This window comes from Athene noctua, chromosome 7 (genome assembly GCF_965140245.1).
Source record: "Athene noctua chromosome 7, bAthNoc1.hap1.1, whole genome shotgun sequence".
In the NCBI taxonomy this organism is placed as follows: Eukaryota; Metazoa; Chordata; class Aves; order Strigiformes; family Strigidae; genus Athene; species Athene noctua.
The window spans coordinates 11,487,223-11,514,713 of NC_134043.1; the positions used below are offsets into that span (position 1 = coordinate 11,487,223).

General features: G+C 44.5%; 1 protein-coding gene across 4 annotated transcripts; it reads left to right on the forward strand.

Moving 5' to 3' along the window:
- The first annotated feature begins 648 nt into the window (after window positions 1-648).
- MUC13 (mucin 13, cell surface associated) lies at window positions 649-27,165 on the forward strand. Of its 4 annotated transcripts, none has more exons than XM_074910913.1 (20): window positions 649-732; window positions 3,990-4,043; window positions 4,806-4,862; window positions 5,629-5,685; window positions 6,264-6,317; window positions 8,350-8,403; window positions 9,168-9,224; window positions 9,803-9,856; window positions 10,435-10,488; window positions 11,253-11,309; window positions 13,332-13,451; window positions 14,382-14,488; window positions 16,106-16,164; window positions 17,565-17,710; window positions 19,023-19,148; window positions 20,329-20,440; window positions 21,517-21,554; window positions 23,816-23,903; window positions 24,973-25,180; window positions 26,382-27,165. In XM_074910913.1, exons 1-20 carry the CDS (start codon window positions 675-677, stop codon window positions 26,430-26,432), a joined length of 1,611 nt encoding a protein of 536 aa, XP_074767014.1. In that variant the 5' UTR covers window positions 649-674; the 3' UTR covers window positions 26,433-27,165. The 4 variants fall into 4 exon arrangements, with proteins under 4 accessions (XP_074767014.1, XP_074767015.1, XP_074767016.1 ...); XM_074910914.1 differs by having other exon boundaries at window positions 4,809-4,862; XM_074910915.1 differs by lacking the exon at window positions 26,382-27,165 and adding an exon at window positions 26,062-26,142.
- The last annotated feature ends 326 nt before the right edge of the window (window positions 27,166-27,491 follow it).

The window sequence follows — 27,491 nt, forward strand, 5'->3', positions numbered from 1 at the left end:
TATTGAGCCCATAACACACATAATATGGCAGCAAACAAAACAGCCATAATCACTGCCAGGAGGGCCAAGAGCAGTCCTGTTTCTCTGCTGTCAAAGATGCAGGTGTTGTCTGTTGCTTTTTACTCTGTTGAGCAGTAGGAAGTGCTTTGGCATAAATTTTTATCTATAAGGAAAGAATAATTGGAGTCTGAGGCATAGAGCTTGTCTATACTGGTAATTTACTGGAAGGGAAGTGAGCATGTGGATCCCAGGTACTCTGCTTCAAGGGCATAATTAGCATGCCTTGGGATGGGATAGCTTCTTCCACTTTAAGAACAGATTATACAGCACCCTCCATTTAATTTGTACTGAAGGTGTCAGCATGGAGATCTGGCAGGGGAGAGCTGGTGTGCTGTCAGTTCCCACGTCAGGTTATTTAGCAGGAAGTTCCTTGTGTCAACAGGTCTCAAGCATTTCTGACTTAAAGGAAGAACACTGCAGGTCCAGAAATCTCCTCCCAGCCTGAGGAGGAAGAAAAACACAGATTGGATCTATCATTTGCTGCTTGCCACCATGACGTCACCTCAGGGCTGAACTCTCTACCTGTGGCTGGGACCTTAAATGAGCTGGCGCCAGAAGAGAAAAGCACTTTCTCTTAGGTTTAGCAGCAAGTAGCAGCAGCCACAGAAGCGGCAATGAGACGCTGCGTATTCCTCACTGTGTTGCTCAGCCTGGTGTTGAGCCTTTCGAAAGGTAAGAAACACTATCTTCTGTTTTGGGATTTATCAGGGCAGCTATTCTGTGGTAGTGAATGGATTGCTTAGTACTTTCAGCGGCTGCTGGGAGGCTGGAGGTCAGTGGTGATACACAATTCAGCATGTCTAGGTTTTGATTAATTAATGACAAAAAATGTCATTGCAAGCCAAGAGTTTTCCTTGTCCACAGAACAATGCAAAATCACTGGTGCTTGTGATTAACCTAATTTAGCCTATTCCAAGAGCAGTTTTCGGGACCTGCACACTAAACCCAGGTAATTCAAGCTCTATTACAGTCATAACAAAAGGTGCAACTGTTCCACCCCAGTACCCAGGGAAAGAACTGCTGCCACTGGCCTTCCAGCCAGAGGGTCCTAAACAGTCAGTCTAGAAATGAGCGCCACCTGAGCTGGCTCGCAAAGCATTCGTTCCCTCCTGTTGAAATTAATTAATGGGAACTTCACCACCAACTTGGGTGGCAGAGGGTTGCGGGGTTGTCTATTCAAACTGAAGGGCAGGCATCATTCCATAAGCCACTTACTACTTTTTCTGGCATTGTGACAAGCTTGGTAGTTGTGGGCCAGAACCTCTGCTCAAACTTGCCTGTCCCTGATATTCAGTGACAGATATGAGGAAGTGAAGGCATTAGCAGAAGTAAAGGCAACTATATGAAGAGTTTTGTGGAAACCTGAAGCTGTGAGAGGACAGGAACTCCCAGCTAATATGGAGATAAAGTTACAGAGATATGAGCCAAATTAAGACCTTTGCTGATGTTGTTAAACTTGCAATTGGTGACAGATGGTTGTGGGTCTCTGTTGACTACTGTGAGTGAAGATATGTATTTCCAGCAACATCTACAACATGCTGCAGACCAATTTTTAGCTATAAATTATAAGCATAGAAGACTTCAAGACTGTTGGTTGGTTTTCTGTTTGGAGGCTTGTGAGTAACAGCAAGATGTGAAAAATCTTGACCCAAGAGCAATTGAAAGCAATGTGAGTCTTTCACTTACTTGAACTGACATTGCATCAGGATGGGCCTGCCCAGAAACCTTCTCATTCTAAACAAACATTGTAAAAGCTTTGCAGGATGGCTCTGTTTGAATAGTATTGGCAAAGGCCCTGCCCTGCTCAGCAGCCAGATGGCTCTGTTACTCCATAACCTTGGCCATAATGTCCATTTCTTTATCTCCGTACAAAATGCCTAAATCTATTAATACATCCTGTTTCCTTACACAGAAGGTTGGGTCTAGGCAGAGAGTGCCATAAAATTGCCACCTTTGCCCAGGTTACCTTTGACAAGCCTGTCAGCAAGGTTCAATTGCAGCTCATGTGCTCTGTTGTCATCATGGGCACAATTCTTCTTGAGTCCAAAGGGTGCTCTTGGACAACTGTTAGCCCAGAGCCTCTACAAGGCTAACAGTTGTTGTAGACTAAGAACTAGCTCTGTAAGAGGTTACTGCCCCATCAATTTTGAGAAGGCAGTCTAAACAATGCTGCAAAACCATGGCATGTGACCAGCATAGATACATATATCATGATTATAGGAAAAATATACATTTCTTTACATTGGCTGTGAAAGAAATAATGCTGCCTGTAGAACTCAGGGGCCAGTGGAGACAGAAGACTTGGCAGAGAACTGATGCATTTGCTCATGTTTCCCCTTCACCTAGAGGAGACTAATGGATTACTTCAGGTGTTGCCTTTTTGATGTGCCTTTTCTAAATCAGCTTTATTGATCAGAAGAGAAAGTTTATAAAATTTGCCTCACTTTGGATTTTCAAAGCCCATGAAAAGTGAAGCCTATTTTTCAAAGATCCGTTGCAATTTACAATATTTTTTTTATATACCAGCTATAAGAGCATGTTAGTGCCAAGGATTTTAGCCACAAATTGAGTAGTCTTCCAGCTGCATGCTGTTAATGACTTAGATTAGATTATGATTGCAGTGGCATTAGCTCAGAGTAAATATGTTTATTCCTAACTTATATATTAACTAATTCAGATTAAAGTTACATTATATGATCCAAACTGGCCATTTGTCAGTATCACACATTTATCAGAAAGGCTGTTTTATTATTTGTTCTCCTTACTTCTAGACAAAAAGATCCTCAAAATAATCCTTATATCAAGAGTTAATAATGACACAGTTTAAATATAAAATAAGCATCCTAAAAATAAATAGATAAAATACTTCAGAAGAGTAAACACATTAATAGGTAATGCTGAAACAAAAATGTGAGGAAAATTTTCTTCAACAACTGTCTGGTATCAGCCGGGTTTCTCTTTATTCAGAAAGAATTATAGCAAGGAAGGAAAAGAGTGAAAAAACCAAATGTATACTGTTATAACTGCATGGAAGTGTAGTCCTGGAAAGAAGATCTTGATACTACTGTTGATAACTTAGCAAAATATACATTCTTTGAATAAAAATACTCTGCTTTCAATGTCTGCTTGAATTTGTTACAGCATAGGAGAAGATAGCCAAGTCATTCTTCCACTGCTGCTCTGAAGGAGTCCATACAGAGTTTTTAATGAAGCTGCTACTGAGAGCATCTTCCATAGTTGCAAAATATCTATATATGTATCTCTTGAAGTGAAAGTAATTTTTGTGAATTCAGCTGAGGTCTAGAGCAGAATCCAAGCAGTCACAGTGAACATGTTAACTGTGAAGTGCAATGTCATGTAAATCTAATTAAAAACAGTGCAACTACTGAAGGTGCATGATGCAAAAATCACTGCTTCTTTAAGGGATGAGAAAGGCAAATTGATGTAGCAAGAGAAGGCAGCAAAACTGGCACCTGGTCAGGCCAGAGCTCTGCTAGCTCTCAGGCTGGAGCATATGCAATAGGAATGGGATGCCCTTGACCTTGCTCTGGCAGCCAGCACTGCCCATGTGGTGCTGCCCTGGGGAGGTGGAGGGAGCTTTCCTTCAGAGACACACACATGTGACAGTGACAGAGCATGCTCCAAAAGACTAGAGAAGAAAGGCAGGAAGGGTGCACAGCTGCTGTTGGTGGGAAGGAGCCAAATGCCAGGGTGTGGGAGAAGGACTATGAGGGAAAACAAGAAATCAGTAGGGCACTGGGTCTGAGGACAACCCAAAGGAAAGACAAGGCTGCCCAGGGCTTCAGCTGCTCAGCTGCATGCAGTCCCACCTTCCCTAGTAAGAGGTTGTCCTGCAAACACAGAAATTGCCAAAACTTTTCCAACACACACCACTAAGCAGTACAATCATCTACTTCTCTTTTCATCAGGACAAGATGCTGAAAATAGCGGCACAACTGTGATGACAACCCCGGGAACTACAGGTAAGAAGCAAAATCCCTCAGTCATCCCCTTCTGAGGACAGACTGGAGTAACAGTGCCAGAGAACACTGCAGGTCCCACAGGCACAGATGAGTTCCTCTTCACAGGTTTCTCAGAGTTCCTCTCCCAGAGGAGACAAAGGGGCCCAGACCAAGGTTCTCAGTCCTATCCCCTCGTCTTCCCTCTATCCCTGCTGGACTTCAGTGCAAGGGAAAGTGTTGGGAAAGATATAGAGTGGCTGCTTTTTTCCTGCTTGGTGCCTTTGCTTGCCACACCAGCCCTGAGTGCAAGAGCATCCCTAGAGACACAGGGGAGGGGAAGGCCATTGTGGGGGAGCACAGGGTGTGTGGGCTGTACACAGTGTGATGACACCCCTTGACTTGCTCTGGGAGCCGGTCCTGGCCGTGTGGTTCTGGTTTGGGGAGGCGGAGGGAGCTCTGCTGCAGGGAGACACACATGTGCCCGTGGCTGAGACAGCTGTGGCCAGTGAGTGCAGCTGAGCTGGGGGCAATGCACTGTCTCTGTGGGACATGTGCTCTATCCCTGGGATCTGGGGAAAAGCGGCTATGGGCATGTCAAACTACAGAGGCATCATGGCCAGGGAAAGCCCAAAGGCAGGGCAAGGGTGCCAGGAATTTGGTGGCTCAGCCCTGTGAAGTTCTCCCCTTCCCTACTCAGAGGTTGTCCTGCACACAGAGGGTTTGCCAAAACTTTTCCAACACACACCACTAACCAGTGCGACCATCACCTTTTCTGTTCATCAGCAGAAAACACTGAAACAACTAGGGACACACCTGTGACAACAACCCCGGGAATTACAGGTAAGAAACAAAATCCCTCAGTCAGCCCCTTCTGAGGATGAACTGGAGTAACTCAGTGCCAGAGAGCGCTGCAGGCCCCGCAGGCAGGGATGAGTTCCTCTTCCCAGGTTTCTCTGAGTTTCTCTCCCATGGGGAGACAAAGGTGCCCAGATCAAGGTTCTCAATCTTCTCCCCTCCTCTTCCTTCCTTCCCTGCTGGCCTTTAGTGCAAAGGGAAAGTGTTGGGAAAGATTTGGATTGGCTGCTCTTTTCCTGCTTGGTGCCTTTGCTTGCCACACCAGCCCTGAGTGCAAGAGCATCCCTAGAGACACAGGGGAGGGGAAGGCCATTGTGGGGGAGCACAGGGTGTGTGGGCTGTACACAGTGTGATGACACCCCTTGACTTGCTCTGGGAGCCGGTCCTGGCCGTGTGGTTCTGGTTTGGGGAGGCGGAGGGAGCTCTGCTGCAGGGAGACACACATGTGCCCGTGGCTGAGACAGCTGTGGCCAGTGAGTGCAGCTGAGCTGGGGGCAATGCACTGTCTCTGTGGGACATGTGCTCTATCCCTGGGATCTGGGGAAAAGCGGCTATGGGCATGTCAAACTACAGAGGCATCATGGCCAGGGAAAGCCCAAAGGCAGGGCAAGGGTGCCAGGAATTTGGTGGCTCAGCCCTGTGAAGTTCTCCCCTTCCCTACTCAGAGGTTGTCCTGCACACAGAGAGTTTGCCAAAACTTTTCCAACACACACCACTAACCAGTGCGACCATCTCCTTTTCTGTTCATCAGCAGAAAACAATGAAACAACTAGGGACACACCTGTGACAACAACCCCGGGAACTACAGGTAAGAAACAAAATCCCTCAGTCAGCCCCTTCTGAGGATGAACTGGAGTAACTCAGTGCCAGAGAGCGCTGCACGTCCCGCAGGCAGGGATGAGTTCCTCTTCCCAGGTTTCTCTGAGTTTCTCTCCCATGGGGAGACAAAGGTGCCCAGATCAAGGTTCTCCATCTTCTCCCCTCCTCTTCCCTCCTTCCCTGCTGGCCTTTAGTGCAAAGGGAAAGTGCTGGGAAAGATTTGGATTGGCTGCTCTTTTCCTGCTTGGTGCCTTTGCTTGCCACACCAGCCCTGAGTGCAAGAGCATCCCCGCAGATGAGGTGCTCAGGGCAAGCCCATGACCAGGCTCTGCAGGGAGTTGATCCTGTGGCTGCTTGGAGTGTGGGCAGTGAGGGAGCTGGGGCACCCACCAGCATGGGGCTGAGTTCCAGGGTCCTTGGCCAGGGACCTGGGAGCCATCCCTCCCAGGAATCCTCCATGCATTGCCAAGCACCCTGTCCCAGTTCTGGCACACAGAGAGTTTGCCAAAACTTTTCCATCACACACCACTAACCTGTGCGACCATCTCCTTTTCTGTCCATCTGCAGAAAACATTGAAACAACTAGTGACACACCTGTGACAACAACCCCGGGAATTACAGGTAAGAAACAAAATCCCTCAGTCAGCCCCTTCAGAAGATGAACTGGAGTAACAGTGCCAGAAAGTGCTGCAAGCCCTGCAGGCAGGGACGAGATCCCCTTCACAGTTTTCTCTGAATTTCTCTCCCATGGGGAGACAAAGGTTACCCAGATCAAGGTTCTCAATCTTCTCCCCTCCTCTTCCTTCCTTCCCTGCTGGCCTTTAGTGCAAGGGGAAAGTGTTGGGAAAGATTTGGATTGGCTGCTCTTTACCTGCTTGGTGCCTTTGCTTGCCACACCAGCCCTGAGTGCAAGAGCATCCCTAGAGACACAGGGGAGGGGAAGGCCATTGTGGGGGAGCACAGGGTGTGTGGGCTGTACACAGTGTGATGACACCCCTTGACTTGCTCTGGGAGCCGGTCCTGGCCGTGTGGTTCTGGTTTGGGGAGGCGGAGGGAGCTCTGCTGCAGGGAGACACACATGTGCCCGTGGCTGAGACAGCTGTGGCCAGTGAGTGCAGCTGAGCTGGGGGCAATGCACTGTCTCTGTGGGAGATGTGCTCTATCCCTGGGATCTGGGGAAAAGCGGCTATGGGCATGTCAAACTACAGAGGCATCATGGCCAGGGAAAGCCCAAAGGCAGGGCAAGGGTGCCAGGAATTTGGTGGCTCAGCCCTGTGAAGTTCTCCCCTTCCCTACTCAGAGGTTGTCCTGCACACAGAGAGTTTGCCAAAACTTTTCCAACACACACCACTAACCAGTGCGACCATCTCCTTTTCTGTTCATCAGCAGAAAACAATGAAACAACTAGGGACACACCTGTGACAACAACCCCGGGAACTACAGGTAAGAAACAAAATCCCTCAGTCAGCCCCTTCTGAGGATGAACTGGAGTAACTCAGTGCCAGAGAGCGCTGCACGTCCCGCAGGCAGGGATGAGTTCCTCTTCCCAGGTTTCTCTGAGTTTCTCTCCCATGGGGAGACAAAGGTGCCCAGATCAAGGTTCTCCATCTTCTCCCCTCCTCTTCCCTCCTTCCCTGCTGGCCTTTAGTGCAAAGGGAAAGTGCTGGGAAAGATTTGGATTGGCTGCTCTTTTCCTGCTTGGTGCCTTTGCTTGCCACACCAGCCCTGAGTGCAAGAGCATCCCCGCAGATGAGGTGCTCAGGGCAAGCCCATGACCAGGCTCTGCAGGGAGTTGATCCTGTGGCTGCTTGGAGTGTGGGCAGTGAGGGAGCTGGGGCACCCACCAGCATGGGGCTGAGTTCCAGGGTCCTTGGCCAGGGACCTTGGAGCCATCCCTCCCAGGAATCTTCCATGCATTGCCAAGCACCCTGTCCCAGTTCTGGCACACAGAGAGTTTGCCAAAACTTTTCCATCACACACCACTAACCTGTGCGACCATCTCCTTTTCTGTCCATCTGCAGAAAACATTGAAACAACTAGTGACACACCTGTGACAACAACCCCGGGAATTACAGGTAAGAAACAAAATCCCTCAGTCAGCCCTTTCTGAGGATGAACTGGAGTAACTCAGTGCCAGAGAGCGCTGCACGTCCCGCAGGCAGGGATGAGTTCCTCTTCCCAGGTTTCTCTGAGTTTCTCTCCCATGGGGAGACAAAGGTGCCCAGATCAAGGTTCTCCATCTTCTCCCCTCCTCTTCCCTCCTTCCCTGCTGGCCTTTAGTGCAAAGGGAAAGTGCTGGGAAAGATTTGGATTGGCTGCTCTTTTCCTGCTTGGTGCCTTTGCTTGCCACACCAGCCCTGAGTGCAAGAGCATCCCCGCAGATGAGGTGCTCAGGGCAAGCCCATGACCAGGCTCTGCAGGGAGTTGATCCTGTGGCTGCTTGGAGTGTGGGCAGTGAGGGAGCTGGGGCACCCACCAGCATGGGGCTGAGTTCCAGGGTCCTTGGCCAGGGACCTTGGAGCCATCCCTCCCAGGAATCCTCCATGCATTGCCAAGCACCCTGTCTCAGTTCTGGCACACAGAGAGTTTGCCAAAACTTTTCCATCACACACCACTAACCTGTGCGACCATCTCCTTTTCTGTCCATCTGCAGAAAACATTGAAACAACTAGTGACACACCTGTGACAACAACCCCGGGAATTACAGGTAAGAAACAAAATCCCTCTGTCAGCCCCTTCAGAAGATGAACTGGAGTAACAGTGCCAGAAAGTGCTGCAAGCCCTGCAGGCAGGGACGAGATCCCCTTCACAGTTTTCTCTGAATTTCTCTCCCATGGGGAGACAAAGGTGCCCAGATCAAGGTTCTCAATCTTCTCCCCTCCTCTTCCTTCCTTCCCTGCTGGCCTTTAGTGCAAGGGGAAAGTGTTGGGAAAGATTTGGATTGGCAGCTCTTTTCCTGCTTGGTGCCTTTGCTTGCCACACCAGCCCTGAGTGCAAGAGCATCCCTAGAGACACAGGGGAGGGGAAGGCCATTGTGGGGGAGCACAGGGTGTGTGGGCTGTACACAGTGTGATGACACCCCTTGACTTGCTCTGGGAGCCGGTCCTGGCCGTGTGGTTCTGGTTTGGGGAGGCGGAGGGAGCTCTGCTGCAGGGAGACACACATGTGCCCGTGGCTGAGACAGCTGTGGCCAGTGAGTGCAGCTGAGCTGGGGGCAATGCACTGTCTCTGTGGGACATGTGCTCTATCCCTGGGATCTGGGGAAAAGCGGCTATGGGCATGTCAAACTACAGAGGCATCATGGCCAGGGAAAGCCCAAAGGCAGGGCAAGGGTGCCAGGAATTTGGTGGCTCAGCCCTGTGAAGTTCTCCCCTTCCCTACTCAGAGGTTGTCCTGCACACAGAGAGTTTGCCAAAACTTTTCCAACACACACCACTAACCAGTGCGACCATCTCCTTTTCTGTTCATCAGCAGAAAACAATGAAACAACTAGGGACACACCTGTGACAACAACCCCGGGAACTACAGGTAAGAAACAAAATCCCTCAGTCAGCCCCTTCTGAGGATGAACTGGAGTAACTCAGTGCCAGAGAGCGCTGCACGTCCCGCAGGCAGGGATGAGTTCCTCTTCCCAGGTTTCTCTGAGTTTCTCTCCCATGGGGAGACAAAGGTGCCCAGATCAAGGTTCTCCATCTTCTCCCCTCCTCTTCCCTCCTTCCCTGCTGGCCTTTAGTGCAAAGGGAAAGTGCTGGGAAAGATTTGGATTGGCTGCTCTTTTCCTGCTTGGTGCCTTTGCTTGCCACACCAGCCCTGAGTGCAAGAGCATCCCCGCAGATGAGGTGCTCAGGGCAAGCCCATGACCAGGCTCTGCAGGGAGTTGATCCTGTGGCTGCTTGGAGTGTGGGCAGTGAGGGAGCTGGGGCACCCACCAGCATGGGGCTGAGTTCCAGGGTCCTTGGCCAGGGACCTTGGAGCCATCCCTCCCAGGAATCCTCCATGCATTGCCAAGCACCCTGTCCCAGTTCTGGCACACAGAGAGTTTGCCAAAACTTTTCCATCACACACCACTAACCTGTGCGACCATCTCCTTTTCTGTCCATCTGCAGAAAACATTGAAACAACTAGTGACACACCTGTGACAACAACCCCGGGAATTACAGGTAAGAAACAAAATCCCTCAGTCAGCCCTTTCTGAGGATGAACTGGAGTAACTCAGTGCCAGAGAGCGCTGCACGTCCCGCAGGCAGGGATGAGTTCCTCTTCCCAGGTTTCTCTGAGTTTCTCTCCCATGGGGAGACAAAGGTGCCCAGATCAAGGTTCTCAATCTTCTCCCCTCCTCTTCCCTCCTTCCCTGCTGGCCTTTAGTGCAAAGGGAAAGTGCTGGGAAAGATTTGGATTGGCTGCTCTTTTCCTGCTTGGTGCCTTTGCTTGCCACACCAGCCCTGAGTGCAAGAGCATCCCCGCAGATGAGGTGCTCAGGGCAAGCCCATGACCAGGCTCTGCAGGGAGTTGATCCTGTGGCTGCTTGGAGTGTGGGCAGTGAGGGAGCTGGGGCACCCACCAGCATGGGGCTGAGTTCCAGGGTCCTTGGCCAGGGACCTTGGAGCCATCCCTCCCAGGAATCCTCCATGCATTGCCAAGCACCCTGTCTCAGTTCTGGCACACAGAGAGTTTGCCAAAACTTTTCCATCACACACCACTAACCTGTGCGACCATCTCCTTTTCTGTCCATCTGCAGAAAACATTGAAACAACTAGTGACACACCTGTGACAACAACCCCGGGAATTACAGGTAAGAAACAAAATCCCTCTGTCAGCCCCTTCAGAAGATGAACTGGAGTAACAGTGCCAGAAAGTGCTGCAAGCCCTGCAGGCAGGGACGAGATCCCCTTCACAGTTTTCTCTGAATTTCTCTCCCATGGGGAGACAAAGGTGCCCAGATCAAGGTTCTCAATCTTCTCCCCTCCTCTTCCTTCCTTCCCTGCTGGCCTTTAGTGCAAGGGGAAAGTGTTGGGAAAGATTTGGATTGGCAGCTCTTTTCCTGCTTGGTGCCTTTGCTTGCCACACCAGCCCTGAGTGCAAGAGCATCCCTAGAGACACAGGGGAGGGGAAGGCCATTGTGGGGGAGCACAGGGTGTGTGGGCTGTACACAGTGTGATGACACCCCTTGACTTGCTCTGGGAGCCGGTCCTGGCCGTGTGGTTCTGGTTTGGGGAGGCGGAGGGAGCTCTGCTGCAGGGAGACACACATGTGCCCGTGGCTGAGACAGCTGTGGCCAGTGAGTGCAGCTGAGCTGGGGGCAATGCACTGTCTCTGTGGGACATGTGCTCTATCCCTGGGATCTGGGGAAAAGCGGCTATGGGCATGTCAAACTACAGAGGCATCATGGCCAGGGAAAGCCCAAAGGCAGGGCAAGGGTGCCAGGAATTTGGTGGCTCAGCCCTGTGAAGTTCTCCCCTTCCCTACTCAGAGGTTGTCCTGCACACAGAGAGTTTGCCAAAACTTTTCCAACACACACCACTAACCAGTGCGACCATCTCCTTTTCTGTTCATCAGCAGAAAACAATGAAACAACTAGGGACACACCTGTGACAACAACCCCGGGAACTACAGGTAAGAAACAAAATCCCTCAGTCAGCCCCTTCTGAGGATGAACTGGAGTAACTCAGTGCCAGAGAGCGCTGCACGTCCCGCAGGCAGGGATGAGTTCCTCTTCCCAGGTTTCTCTGAGTTTCTCTCCCATGGGGAGACAAAGGTGCGCAGATCAAGGTTCTCCATCTTCTCCCCTCCTCTTCCCTCCTTCCCTGCTGGCCTTTAGTGCAAAGGGAAAGTGCTGGGAAAGATTTGGATTGGCTGCTCTTTTCCTGCTTGGTGCCTTTGCTTGCCACACCAGCCCTGAGTGCAAGAGCATCCCCGCAGATGAGGTGCTCAGGGCAAGCCCATGACCAGGCTCTGCAGGGAGTTGATCCTGTGGCTGCTTGGAGTGTGGGCAGTGAGGGAGCTGGGGCACCCACCAGCATGGGGCTGAGTGCCAGAGTCCTTGGCCAGGGATCTTGGAGCGATCCCCTCACGGGAATCTCCATACCCTGGCAAGCCCCCCTCCCTGTGTGAAGTTCTAGAGGATCCAAAGAGACTCCTGTCAGTGCTGTGTTTCCCCTCCACTCTTTCCTGCTGGCCTTTGTAACAAGGGGAAAGTGTTGGAGATTGTTTCTCAAGCATTGTTGCTTTCTGCATGTGCGCTCTTCATCCATAAAAACAATTGTAGGAGCTCTGGAAACAGAATATCTGGATATGTGCCCTCTATCCAATGTAACTTCATTAAGTCTTTTCCTTTCCACTACTCCCTACATTTTTTTTTCTTCTGGTGCATTTATTATTTCATCTTTTGAAGAGTTTTCTTTTTCTTATTTCTGTGCATGCTTCCTGGCTAGCCTCTCACAAGATGATTTTTAAGGAAGTATTAGCTGGAAGTTTTCCTGTAGTGCTACTATGTTTTCCAAGTGTTTAAACATGTTGGAGTCCAAGAGGACTTGGATTGGCTCTGGACTGAGGCTTAAGCTACAGGACGCTCTGGATACACTGAATATGCTGTGAGGGTGGAAACAAGAACCTTACTCTTGTCTTGGTGTAGCAATGTTTAGCTTGGCATTGTGGAGAGGGAGAGATGTGCATAGTCTGCAGAGCTTTTGGACAGATAAAATTGGCAGGGAGAGGACAAATCAATTAGAGAGGTTGTCAGAGAAGAAATACCACAGACAGGCATGCAGGGTAAATTACACTGAGCAACAGGTTGCAGGATATAAGGGCAAGGCACTGGCTACAGTACAGGGCAAGGTAGAATAAAGTTTAGGAAAGTTTTTGAGGCATCATATCATGCTGCCTTCAGTGGCCTCAGTGTAACCAAGGCACTAACAGGACTGACATATGAAGTTATCTTCCCTTTTCCAGAAATGAACACAACACTCTTTTCATCAACAACTCCTGCAAGTAAGTAGAAGGTAGCAGTCAGCACAAATCCATGAATTTTAACTGCTGTAGAGGCATGGTATAGTGGCCAGTTAATATAGTTATGGTGACAGCTGTAACAAGCTCTGCAACAAATTACTTATTGGCATACTCTGATGTCTATTGAGGAATATATACTATGATGATTAGCTTGGGAGCCTTCATTTTATTAATGTGTTTGCAGTAAAGGACCCTACCATGACACTACTATAATAAGGCAAGTAAATACCAGTGCGGTATTAAGGACAGCCAGGGCATTGTAGTCTGCTTTTTTCTAACTTAGTCACTGATTTTGGCAAACCTCAGTATAGTTTTTTGTTTGTTTTAGGTTTAGTTGTATTAAATAGAGTTAAATTGGGAATGCTCAGTAAGACAGGTGATGAATTTCAGTGTTACTCTGTGTACCCACTGTGCTATCTTGCTGGATTGTTTAGGGAAAACAGTTACTATATAGACATTAAGCAAGCAAGACATAGCCATGTGCTCTTTAATTGCATCTATACTCTGCCTGGTAATTTCCTTTAGTAGAAGTATATATGAACTATTTGATATATGAACTACTTTATATATGAACTGGCTATTGCAATTTCATAGTAATCCTGATGTCATTATCTTTCATCTTTGTATCAGTGGAGTTGTGCAATCCAGACCCTTGTGGAGGACAACTGGCTACATGTGTTGCTTTAAATAGTACTTCTATCTGCCTGTGCCAGTATGGATTCTATTATAGCAATGAGGATTGTCATAAAGGTGAGTTGCAGAAAGTCAATTTATATTTTCAGTTACTTCACAAATAACTGCTCAGGTGAATTTTTCTTCTCATATCCCTGTTCTCATGTTATAACCGAAAACATAATCAGTCTGGGAAAGTGACTGCTGAATAATGCCTTGCTTTGCAGACAGTCACTGCTACAGTGACCTAGATTGTTATCTCACAAAACAGTAACAGCCAAAGAGGTTAATGTGCTAGGAAAAGAAGGTGAGTTCTCTGTCAGGTGTGCTGGAGATTAAACTGGTTAAAAGCAGGAAAAAATGCAAATGTAAACCTTACATCAATATTAATGGCCAGGATTTAAAAAGGCCCAAACCCATGAAGACCTCTAAACAACTGGCTTGATATTCCCTTTTGCTAAACACTCATCAGAGTCCTGTCGAAATGCATCTCTAAGATGCTGCTGAAAGCCAAGCACGTTAGCAAACAGGACTTCTTATTTAAGTACCTGCAAGCAGGATTCTCAAATTTGCTTGTAAGCCTAAAGAAGTGGGTAGATACTGAATTGCTTTCTCAGATATGGTGAACCATGTTAGTTGCTTAGTGGCTGCAAGTTTGGAGTTCTTAATACAGGCATTTTCTCACTAAATGCTGTGACACCTCAGATGGAGTCTTGCGTTAGCTTTAGGCTATGCTTAGAGTTTAACATTATTTAGTTTCATAGTCTGGCCAGTTTGGTTGAAACCAGGATTTTGCCTGCTTCCCAGGTAGCCAAAGTATGTCCCCCATTGTGGCTGAACTGACTGAACAAACATTTTTCTCATACTGATTCCTCCAGTATATGAAAAATAACACTGACTGATTTCTGCATTGCATTTCCCCATCTCTGAAGGCTGGAGAACTCTCAGGTGAAGCCCAACATACTTGAATGCTTTCTAATTGATGAATATTCTCTGTTCTCATTCCAGGAAAAATATACCCAGGGGTCATTACACTGAAAGGAACTTACAGTAATAGTATTCAAAATATAAATTCTGTGCAGTATGAAGAAATGTTCCAAAATATAACAACATTTGTGAGTGATGATGGTTTTTATTTTTCTATATATTTAATGCTATCCTGAATGTCATGCAGATAGAGGGGGGACACACTGCCTTTAATGTGGAGACTGGAACAGTTCCACTTGAGAAATCTACTTCTTTCAATGAATGTTTCACAGTAGCTTAGACCTATTCATAAAAGACTTGAATTCTGCCCTCACATGAGTCCATGCATGGTTTTTACTGAAGGGATGGATGTACCTGAAATAAGTAAGATCCACATTTTTAGTGCCACTTCTATTCTGGGAAGTTCTCACATAAATTGGTCTGTGTCTTTCACCATTCCCAGAAACCATGGGGCTGGGTGAAGTTTTCTAACGCATTTAGTTTCTGATCTCCACTGTTTGCTGAGGGCTAAGTAATACTCAGTGGTATGAATAAAAATGAACTTTTTTATTTTTTAAAGAAAGCTGTCATTTCCACACTGCACAAACTTTTCAGAATGGCTGTCCATCTGTGTCTAAATACCTAAATAATAAGCCTCTTCCATAAGCATACCAAGTGTCAGCATTTTATATCTATTAATGAAATGGATATTACACATTTTGAGCATTCTGTGATGATAGATAAATGTAGTAATGGATTTCCTGGAGAAATAAGATGAACAGTTTAATTTATACAATCATATTGAAACAAGTGGATTTGCTTATGTCACTTTCTGGAAGTAAGGAAGAAGATATATGCAACTCTACCAGACAGCTGATCAAAAAATATTCACCAAACATTAGTCAGAATTAATCAAAAATGGTTATCAAATTATTCATGTTATTATATTGCTTTCTATGAATGTTTTATCAGAAAGTAACCAAAAATTGGCCCTCCAGAATGTTAGAAAAAATTTTCCTCGATTTTTTTGTCCAACTTTTTTTCATGACAGGTACAGAAGTGCATGATATGCAGCATTAGAATAGATACCTAATAGTATGCAAAAGTGAAAATAGCATAGACAATTTTTATTTTATTACAAGGAAGGACAGTTTATCATTCATTTCAGTTGACTTAGACATCTTATCCTTTTCTCACGGAGTCTTCTGCTTGTGTGGCAGTTGGAGACAGCTGAGACAGCTGCCTCCACCAGTTGTTCCCTGCTTGGCATAGCATGAGGGAGAGCGGTGACTTTTGTACTGACCCCCTCCAATCCTCAATGGTTTCATCAGTTCTGTGCTTCTCCCCGCAAGATTAACCCTGACAATCCCACCTCACTGCATCTTAGGGACACATGGCATCTGTAAGGGTGCCTACTTCTCCTATTTGTATGTAGGTTGGTAATGTGGAGATGCCCTTCTAAGTGGTGGGTCTGCAAGGGACTATCTGTAGCCATAGAGCCAGTCAGCCCTAATGCACTGCCTGGTACTCCTTCAATTCATGTCTCCCCATCCCTCCACTGCTCTCCCATATTCCCCATTCTACAGCACCAACCCACCACTCCTCTGCATTATTTTGCACGGTGGATGTGACAGAGCAGCTTGCTTTATTTGTGCCTATAGTAGCATGTTATGGATGAAAGCTTTACAGCTGAAGCCTCAGTGGTTCATGTGACTTTGGTCTATATTTCTGCTTGCCTTTAACTCCACTTCATTTATCTTTTATAGTTTGAGAATGCCTTCAATGATTTAACAGGCTTCAGACAGACTGTCATCGTGAAAATTCAGTAAGTTTGATAGTTTGGTCTTTGCACAGTAAATGCTTCCCACACATCCCATTTTAATCTGTTTCCCATGGAGTACTCAATTCAGTAAAGGATATGAGATGAGTTCAGTTCAGTATGCCTCCTGTTAAAGGAGGACATTCTTTTTGTATTTTTAAAGTTTCTGAGATGCTGACCCCATTTTTACCCCATGGATTTCCAGTATGTCTGTGAAGTGGGCTGGCTGAGACAGCTCCACAGTCCCACTTTTAGCACCATCATATAGCACTGTGCTATAACTAACAGGCCCTGTGATCTCTGACATATCTCTGAAACTGTAACAGTTAACCCCAAGGTTCCTATGAACAGGTCCAACTTGGAGTCCCTCTTTAATGTGAGAAACACTTTCAGTACAGAAAGCTAGAAATCTCACTGTGCATTTGCTGGTCTCTCCTGATGGCAGGCTGAGTAAAGATGTTATTAAATGGGTTGTGGTGACTGTAACTGTGAGCATAGGTGTTTTGCTGATCTAGGCAGACACTGTAAGATGTCCCTCTCTTCCTATCCACATCTATTACAGGTCACTGTCCCCAGAGCTCTGACAGCTTCCTGGTGACAGCTCCCTAACCCACAATAAGCAAAACCTGTCATGCTAGCACACACAGCAGTGTAAAATTTTCAGCAAACTCCCTGGATTAAGCAGTTAAGCAGACTCTTGTTCTAGCCAAGTTGTGAGGGCAGTAACTTCCAGCAGAGCGGTTGTGACAGACACATGGGGCACAGTAACATCTTAAGGCACTACAGCAATCTACCACTTAAAGGTATTTGTATGCCTATCCCAGTGGCATGAAGTTTAGCTGAAGAAGAGGGTAGTCACTGCTGCTCTCTGCCTCACCCCAGGGAGACTGCTGTCCAGCTGAACCCAACCCAGCTAGCATGTGGTTAGCACAGAAACCTCTGCATTGCAGAGAGACCCTTCTCCGTTCATCGTGGTTGTACCCTAAGTTACCCTCACCATACTTCAGGATGGGTTCTCCATGTCATGCCTGGATCATGCCTCAGGCTGATGCAAGCATGTAAAAGTTAGACCCTAACAGATGAGGTCCTCCACGCTGCAGCTGGCTTGAGGTTAGCCCAGTAAAAAATATTAGTTGCGTGACAACAGTACACAAAGAACTGATGTTGTTAGCATTGAATCCAACAGCTTTTGCTTGCCAGCTACCTATTTACATCTGGATCTACTGGAAAGATGGCCACTAATTTATTCCTAAACAAGACTTGAATTTATTTTCAGGTGTCTTAGCAACTAGATACATTGTGGGATGAGAGAGGCAGGTTTGGCAGAAATCTCTTGTCTTTGCATCTAACTTGCTATCCATATGGTTTATACGTGACTTTAAAAGGATGCTATCTGTACTTTTCAGACCTCTAAAAGAAGTCAGAGCTTCTTCTTCAATTGATGTAATAGTGGCAAACCTGTTTATGGAGAACTCATCTGTAAACCAAGAGACAGTTTATTCTGCAATAACTAAAGCAGCAAATGATTCGTCCTATGTCTCTTTGTACACAGGTATGTAATTCCCTACTGTGGAAGTAAATAATCAGCAGAAACAGAGGTTCCTATCATCAAAGCTGGTTAGAACATTTCTGTGTGCAGCAAAGCCCATCAGAGCATAAGCCTTGTTGATTTTAAGGAGCTGAATATTCAATCTTAGGTAATTTTGAAGGCTCAACCATTCAGTGTTGGGCTTTTTTGTCTTATTAAGGCTTTCTACTTCCTGTGTGAAGAAGAGAAGGAAAATACTTATTCCCAAGTAAGCAATATCATGTTGATTTTAACCTGCTGAGTGCTAAGTGGATGGCAAAATCAGGACAAAATATATACAGACATATATTGTGCTTCTGAGAACAAGACAGTATTTTACTGGCAAAGTAGGATCAAACTCTATCTTTAGACTTCTTCATCGATAATTAACCATGGTAATTGAAATGTGGCCTCACTGATTAGCTACTGAGCTGAGTGATTCATTGGTATAAACCAGTAAAGTGTTACCGAAAGTGTAATACTTAGAGAATGATTTTCTAAATTAAACATGGATTTTTTTAATCTTTTTTTTTTTTTTAATATGCTCATATTTTGAAATCAGCTTTCATGACAGTGTAGCTAATAATTAAAGGAGTCCATTTCATGGCTTATAGCCTGAATTTTGTCTCTGAAGGTGACTGTATCCTCCTCAGCCATGACATTTTCTGTGTGCTGGTCCTAAACATGAGGGGGATATAGAAAAATCCTGAGAGCTCACAAAGCACCAGTGCAATCACATTCCTCCACTCCATCCCACCCAATGAAGTTTGTAAACCATTCCCACCACTGGGACATGGATCTAAAGAGCAACATGCTGGACAAACAGCATAATAATATTGCTTGTGAAATGAGCTGCATGCCCATAAATATTTATATCTATGTAGAACTGTATGAGATCTGGGCCTCACAGTTCAGTTGCAGAAAAAACTAAGGGAACAGTGCTGGGATTTTTCTACATTTTTTTTAAGGTGAGTCATAAAGCCAGTGTTCAGAATGTGAACTTATAAGTTCCCTCTTCATGGACTGGGGACAAGGAATGTTTAGAGGCAGTTGTAGGAGGCTGAGAAACAGAAGGTCAGAAGATGTGATGGAAACAGGACCTTAATTGGTAAAGAGCAAGGGAAAAGAAAGGGTTAGTTCAAATGCCTGCAGTATTGATGTCTCAAAAAAAGGTCTTAAAGGTTTTTTTCAGAGTTTCTAAATAGTTGGTTTATGATTTACTGAGCAAGTGCATTGCTTTCCATGAAATTATATTATTAGTACTCAGGTTTCTTTCCTGATTGTTTCTTTTTTAAAGCTACAACCTATTGTGCTGTTTTTAATTGTGACCTTCAAACCACAACCTGTAAAGAAAGTATGTTTCCAAAATGCATATGCAAAGATGGTTTCTCAAGGACAGAATGGGATGTTCATTCTTGTTCGGGTAAGAACTTTGCTACTTTATCTATCCCTGAAAGGCTGACATGATTATTCCCTGTCTCAGTCTGTTTTTGAAAAGAGTGCTCCACAAATGTGCTGACCTCTAAAAACCAGGAAATGTGTGTCGTCTTAAGAAAGCCATAGAAACACATTCTCATGTTTCACTTTAAACACATCCGTAATTCTACTCCCGTAGAATAAACTAAAGCCTGAGGAAATTATCACTGAAACCAGTGAGTGGGCAACTCTTCAAATGCATTGTTAAACTGTTGGTAAGAATTGAAATCTAAATAGGTAAAATATGGAACAAATTGAATTCTATATTCACAGCCTTCCCTGCTAGGACACATTTGGGGAATAAATTGTACATGTTACCTGGAGACAGCTATGGGAACGCTGACAGAACTGGAAGTCTCATGATGCACTACAACAATCTGTTAAAGCTCTGTCCATTGTTGGTAGTTCTAGGACTGTGTTTAGACAGGTTTTTCTGGGAAGAATGATTTGTGTGATTTTTAGGAACTGTTGCTGAGGTTTTATTTGCATGCTAGTTTTGAACCTTTTAATGAGTATTCTGTTTATATTTTTAGCTACCCTTCACAGCCCTGAGATGTACCTTATTTTCTTCTTATGAAAATTAAAATTTTCACACTACAGAAAAAAAGTCTAAGTTATGAGATTTTAAGAAAAACAACAAATATTGCAAACACTCATGACAAAATGATGAAAGGTGGCTACAACAAGGCCAGTGAGATGTGATCCAGTGTGGGCCTTTGTGGTCCCTAATCTGTCTAAATATGATCCAGTTTTATAATAGATCAGTTGCAATAAAAATCATCTGCTGTGAGATCAAACTGTAGGTCATTGCTTGTCTATGTAAGATGCAGCCTAGCCAGATTTCCGGTCTGATGAAGCTGGATGGTTTTAAACAAAGACTGTTTACTTCTGATCTTGTGCTTTTGTACTTCAGTATCTGTTCTATATAGGAATAGCCCTAAAAAATCCATTCTGTTGCTCTGAAGCACAACAAAGTTGTGTGTGTTTACAGTGCAATTAAAAAAAAAAAAAAGAAAAGGAAAGGGAGATTTGATTTTCTCCAATGTTGATTTTTTGGGGGGTTATGTTGATTTTTTGGGGGGATTATCTTCAATTCACTTTGGTTTTTTTTCCGTCTGAATATACAGATTGCAGTGAAGACTGTTCTGCTGAAGAAAATGAGTACTGTGCAAAAGAAAAAGGGATTCCAACATGCAAATGCATGACTAACTTTGAAAAGAAGAATGAAGAATGTGTAGCGTGAGTACTCAGATTTTTCTTGTGTTCCTATGTTCTAGGCAAAGATAAGGGGAGAAGAACAGGAGGTCACCCTCAGTCTAGAAGAACAGGATGCAGCTGTGTGAATCAGGGAGGTGCCTGAGGTGGTTAGCAGGTGGACAAATTTGCCTAGTGTCACAAGTTATGGCATTTTAACTGCTTGGCATTAGCCGTTGGTGTGCACTCATAATACCTCAGAGGAAAGTCAAGGAAATCCAAGGTCATTTGTGAGTCAATGAAGAGGATAAACTACTTCATGTTTATTTTGTGGGTTGCCAACATAAACATAAACTATTCTTCAGAGTAATTGAGCCATGGGAACTGGTATGCTGAAGCATTTAGTAAGCAACAGGCATTAGAGCCAGACTTGCCTCAAATCCCTGGAAAGTTTCCGCTGATATCACTGGGGACTCTGTTTCTTGTTAACTTTCAGTCCTATGGTATTTTGTCTTGGTTTCCTCTCCATGGGTATTTCTGTTATCTCAGGATCAGAACAGAGTAATGTTGTTTGCTGGGGAAGCTGAGCAGGTGACTGGTTGTGCGCTGCTCCCATGGATAAGCAGAAAGACCTTACTCCCTGTATCCATTAATTCAGCTCTTTTTGTAGTTACTGCTGCTACACACTGAATGCTCCTTACCATAAAGTCAATCTATTTTAAATAAACTAGTACGGGGGGGAAGGCAAAGAACTGCCAGTCCTTATAGACCTTATATTGAGGCTTTTGATAAAGATGGTGTGTAGCAATTCAGAGTGGCTCGGAGGGTAGAGCTAAGCTCTTTGGAGAAATTAGGCCCTTTTAACTTTTTCAGACTGTGAACCTGGAATTTTGAGTGCCCAGCTCACCAATCACTCTGAAAATCTCAGATTGTTTTAACAATGAAATGAAATAATTCGATATTAAGTTAACATTAAAGAGGAAATCTGTAATAAAGACACCTTGCAGGAAACTGCTGATAAAAAGTAGAAATATACTATTGTTTTTTGATTATCTGCTTAATGACATTACCTTTCTTTTCTTTCTTTCTTTCCACTTTTTTTTTTTTTTTCTCTCATGTAGTTGTCCAGTGGGCTACTCTGGGGACAACTGCAATAATAGTAAGTACAAGAATTTCTGATTTTTAATTACAGCATGGAAAAACATCTGGTAATATTTAATCTGCCTGAGATAAAATTAACAAGTAGTAGTAACCTTTAGGCGTGCCACCATCCTGTATTGATAGCAGGAAAATGTTAGAAAAATATGAGTGAAATTAAACTATTGGCCTGGAAGGAAAAACCCTTCTTGAAAATCATGTTCAGATAGACAGTAGCATTTCCTCTGATGACCTCTACATTAAGCTCAGTAGTTTTTACTCAAACACAGGTTATTTGACAGAGAAACATTTAGTCCTCATCTAAAGACATGCAGTGCTGAACTCAGCACCACTAATGCATTAGTTTCTACTGTAGTTAATTACTCCCTCTATTGAAACATAAGTGGATTACTCTCATTTGAAACATTTCTGCTTTAATATCCAACCACTGGTTCTCGTTTGTCCTTTACCTTTAAAGAACTGCATAGTATCTAGTACTCTACACTGGTGAAGAGATGGTGGCCCAGACTGTTATTCCATAATTGTAATCATCTGGACAAGCTAACCAGATAGGCCTTCCAAAGCTTCTTTCCTTTTCTGAGTCAGTTTTGCAGCTGTTCACTACACTTTCTCCAGTTTCCACCATCATATAAATTAGGAGAGTCTTCATACCTTCTAGTATTTGCATGTGCCTACACTCAGAACATCTAATACAGCCAAAGGCAGGTTGAAAAACAAACAGTTATGGTTCTTCACTTCTCACAACTCCTTTGGCTTTTTTTGAGCAAAAGGTACATCCTCATATGGCTCTTTGGGGTCTCACACTGCTGCATTCTTACACATGTCTAACATACCTGTGTCTGCAGCTGATGAGATCTTCAAGGGTTTTCTTCCAGTTTTGCCTAAAAGTTTTGGAGATTGGCTAATGGTAGTTGTAGTGCAGCACAGTGAATCTTGCCAGGTGTAAATGTCTGGCAGGAACAACATTTTTCATCAATTGCAACATACTTTTCTAGAGAAAGTTTTGGAATTTTAAGGCCTTTTTCATAAAGCAAAAGAAAATGCTAAATTGGCACAAAATCAACACATTGTGAATTTAAACATGAATTTGGGACCCCCTAATAATAAACTCCATTAATAGCCTTATCTTCTCCATGTGGCACTTGGTGGGTACTGATGTAAAAAGTTCGCTGAGCAATAGCCAAAGATACTTCACACATGTGTTTAGCAAAATGTTCTTTCAAGAAATCATATTCCCTGTTGTGTCAATGTATGCTCCTGTGATTAAATGTGCTAGATTGTTCTGCTGGTAATGGTACAGTTGGTGGTTTCATGCTGTGTATCTCCAGTACAAGCATTCGCTGTACTAAATGGCAAACTCATAAATCCAGACTGGGATCTTCAAGTAGGTACCACTAGTAAGGTTGGGTAGCTCAAAAGGCTGTCTTACTCTTCACACCCTTATTTTGAAATTATGCCCTGCAGGAAGCAATTGGGGTTGTTTTGGGTTTGGGGTTTTTTTTAATTTTTTTTAACTTACCATGGCTATGCAGAGCTAAGACTAGGTTTTAGTAGGAATTTCATTCACAGCTGAAGGAAGATGTGCAGAATCCATGTCTTCCTCCTTAGTCATTCTGATTCTGCAGCAAGATCAGTGAAAATGAATATTTCTTGCCAAACGTTTATTCACATATGGGATATTTATGCCGTGTTCATAGTCCCACATAATAGATACCTCAAATCAGTGTGCCTTATGTGCCTAGGGCACAGGAAGAGCCTTTCTGACACCTAACTACATATTTTAACAGCAATACTAGTTTAAGCAACCCCTACACCCTCTCAGTTGTTCCTGTCCCTCAGCTATAAATATGTCTGAAGCCATTCAGTGCACAGGATTAGGAACCTAATCTGGGATCAAAATAGCCATCCAGAAGAGACAATCTTTAATGTAGATCAGTTCCTTAATTTACATCTTCCTGTGTCCACAAACAGTTGTACTGAGACAGCCCCAGGAGCCTGGGAATGAATAACCAACCCTCCTTCCCTCCTTCCCTCCTTCCCTCCTTCCCTCCTTCCCTCCTTCCCTCCTTCCCTCCTTCCCTCCTTCCCTCCTTCCCTCCTTCCCTCCTTCCCTCCTTCCCTCCTTCCCTCCTTCCTTCCCTCTCTCCCGTCCTCTCTTTCTGTTCTTCCTTTCTTTAATAGCAAGAGGACAGTGACAGGACTTGGGTTTCAATATTTACCACGTTTTCAACTGATGTTTGTTTATGGTGTGGTTTTTTTCAGATAGGGAACTCATCCTTATAATAGTGGGTACAGTGTTTGGAGCCATTATCCTGAGTTTAGTGATAGCAGTCGCTGTTGTTTCAGTAAGGTAAGAGTATTTCTTACAATTGAGTAAAAGCTGCATTGTTACACTTTTGTAGAGAACTAAGCAGAAATTCAGAGGGGCAGAGCTGTGAATGTGGTTGCATACCTAGTTGGGCAGACAAGTTCATTTAAGTCATGTAGCCATTAGAATTTGGTTTTGCCTATGTGGTCTTCCCAGAAGTATTTATTCTCTTGCTGTGAATTCAACTGTAAAAGCTTCAGCCAAGTCTTCAAAATACACGCCTGACCCAGTAATCTTAATCCTGCTCTAGCCAGTGCTTTATGGCAACTGGATAAAACTGAAGAAGGATGCTGATATCAGAAGACTGTGTGGCCCAAATTTAGACCCTCTGCAGCTTTCCCTGCTAGCACTTCAGCTCAAAGTCTGGCATGCTCCTTTCAGCTCAATACAGGTGGCATTTCCAGCTAAGCATCTCTTTAAAGCCTGCTATTCCTGGTGTACTGGCAAATTCCCAAATGCAGTTGCTCCTCCTCACTTCTCTCCACACAATAAATACAGAAACACTCAAGGAGCTCCTCTGCCTTTGCTCGCAGCACTGCCCAGGTAAAGGTGCCTACAAGACCACCCATAGCAGGCACAGCTCACCAGCAGCTGCACGAACTGGTGCCGTGTGCATGCAATGTATAGACTTGTGATCACAGACAATTTACATGCATCACTTGAGTGTTCAGCTTTGTCTGCAGGCATGAGGGCAACTTTTCTTAACTGGTCCTAATGAATGCCTCATTTCTTCCTCTGAATAGTCAGTTAGAGCTAGTGGTGGTTAAGGAAACTCCTTCACACTTGGAACTGGTGGAAAGAGGCCAAAGTTCCCCTCTGTCTCTCTTAGCAGCTTAGCCCCATCTGTGATAAGAGATGCCAGACTTTGTACTCTATCATGGATAACAAGGGGTTTGCAATAGGTATGCTAGAAAAATCTGTTGCATGTTTCAGAACAGGACTGTGCATTCAAAATGAGGTGGGAGCGGACAACTCAATTAGTTGGACTTGGTAAGTAAGGCACACTAAAACTTCTGTTAAAACCCCCTTTGTTCTTTCATTTCCTCTGAAGAGCCAAACACAAACGTGATCCAGAGAAGAAGAGCCTGATTAAAACAGAATATTCCAACCCAAATGCTAATAATGATAGACCATCCACGATGTTCCCCAGAGTCCAGACCACTTCTGGCCATGCAAACCCAGGGTATCAGCCAAACAACCCATATGAGATGCGTTCTGCAAATAGAGGTCGTTTTCCGGAAAGGGATTATGATGATTTGGTAAGTGTTTCACACAGGCCTATGGCATTCCTGAACTGTAGTGCTGTGGGCTACAGACGTTGCTGGAATCTAAACACTCTGTCCATCCTCCCTTGATCTAGAAGGCTAAAGTGGTATGAACAACTATAGCTGCAGCTGAAAAAATTTCCCTTAATTTAGAGATCAGCAGTCATCTTATAAAAACCTTTTTAAATCCCCAGTAGTTATCCTTGAGTCACAGGAGGGGTATGTGAAAAGCAAGGGTCAAAGCAACACTTTGGCTACCCAATGGTCTACAGTGTCATAGGACATTTGTTTGCATTGAGTGAACACCTTGTTAAGCACAGATGTGCATGCAGCTATCACAGCTTGTTACAACTTGTGCTTCTTTTAAGCCAGTTGTAGTGTCAGTAGGTGCTGCAGTGGCCCATCCCAGCTGCAGCTTCATGCAAGATTCACATTCATCTTAAGCTGGCTCAGCTGCCCAGAGGGTCAGTGTCCTCCCCCCGCTCTGCCACTGCCTAGTTCACTGCAAGAGCCTCTGCAGTTGGAAAAGGGTAAAGTGCCATGAAAAAGCTAGCATAGCTTTTGCACTGATGTAGCCCAGGGGAGTCTGTTCAGCAGAGACATGTCATTAGCTGGAAGGTGTTTTCTGAAAAAACTGTCTTGTTTTATCCTTGAATTCTGCAGCAAGGGAGCTGCAGAGGGAGCAGGGGCTTGAGAAGTGTTATGCTGTGATATGATTGATTTGCTGGGTTCTCCATGTATCAAGTAAATAGGAAACACACTGTCCATTTGAGTCTCATTTAAATGACATTTTAGCTCCACCTCTGTGGTACAAGAAAATACCCCTATTTAGTGAAGAAAATCTGTTTAATTGTAAACATTTATGTGTTTTACAGAACTGAGGCGTAAACCGTGATAGAAGCAACACAGAAACCTGATGTTTAAAAAAACCTCCTGCTTTTAAAAAGCTGCCAATTAAGAGAAGAAAAACAACTATTTAGTTAGTTTCACGTAGATTTTGGCATTTCTAACTTTCCGAAGAGGTCAACTTTTCACTGATTAAAATCTGCCTGTTTGGTTTTCCTTGAGGGCTGGTGTGTCACAGAGGGCTTTCATGTACAGTGTGCTACATGCTGATCTATTCTGAGGAAGGAGCTTTCTGACCCAGAGCTACTCTTTCTTTCTTTCTTTCTTTTCTTGTCCAAATTCTCTGTAGTACGAAATATCACGAGAGCCTGGGGGCTTTAGGACGCAGAGCAGATATTAAGCGGCCAGAGCGATGGAAGGATGGACGACCACCGTGACAGTGGGTCAGGCCAAAGAGTTTCACAGCTTCTCACCAATGCAGTTATTTCAGCAGAAGAGACAACAAAGACCATAAACCCAGATACTCTGAAAATTTTCTAAAGGAAGATGCCTGCTTGAAAGAGATCACGGACAACTCTCTGAAATAAGAAAAAATGAAGCAGAGGGTAGGGAGAAGAAGACGACTTAAAAGAACTAATGTTCTTCAGTAAACATTAGACTTCTTTCAGGAGGCCAGTACATTGGCAAGGGAGTGGGTACACCTGGATTTAAACCCTGCTGGTTTTCAATTCTTCTGGAAGATGGTTCAGGCAATGTGTTTGATGATGAAAAGTATCATCACCCAGAGCTTTGTCTGTATTTGTGCTCATGCCATTTCTGCTACAGGCAGCCTGCATGGCTTTGGGCAGATGAAAACTGTTCTTCATGAGAACCTAAGCTGTTTCTCTTTACTATATCAGATATGGTCTCTTTCCCCTCCTCAACCCCCTAGTATTTCCCATCTGAAAGCATTCTGTTCAGATCTCTGCTGGCATGCGTTGTGTGAGACAATGGTACTTGTCTGACCTTTTATGCAACCTGCCTTCCCAATACAATGACAAGAAACAGTATCTTCAAACAAACACTATTGTTCTGGATCTTGCACAACTACACTGATTTTACATTCTCAGCTCCTGTGGAAAGTGTTAGCATTTTTTTTTCTCTTGTACTCTTTATGTTCTGATTGAATGATCTCAAAGTTGGTTGGGGTTTTTTTTGTTTCTTACATACACTCAATAAATCTGTCTGTAAAAGAATCCACATTTTATTGTACTTTAATGAGTGTGCATTATCTAATAACTAGCATTAAAGTTTCCTTATATATATATAATATATATATGCACAACTATGTACATATATTTATAGGTTAAGTTCATTTCAAGCATCATTTAATTCCATGCTATATTTTGTGTTTTGGTTTTTATATGTGCAGATTAACTTTTCCTATTAAACATTATTGTTTCTCAGTACCAAGACTTTC

Coding starts and splice junctions, on each gene's coding strand:
- MUC13 (XM_074910913.1), top strand. CDS start 675: ATGAGACGCTGCGTATTCCTCACTGTGTTGCTCAGCCTGGTGTTGAGC. Junction 21,555..23,815: donor TGGGGACAACTGCAATAATA/GTAAGTACAAGA, acceptor GGTTTTTTTCAG/ATAGGGAACTCATCCTTATA. Junction 25,181..26,381: donor AAAGGGATTATGATGATTTG/GTAAGTGTTTCA, acceptor AATTCTCTGTAG/TACGAAATATCACGAGAGCC.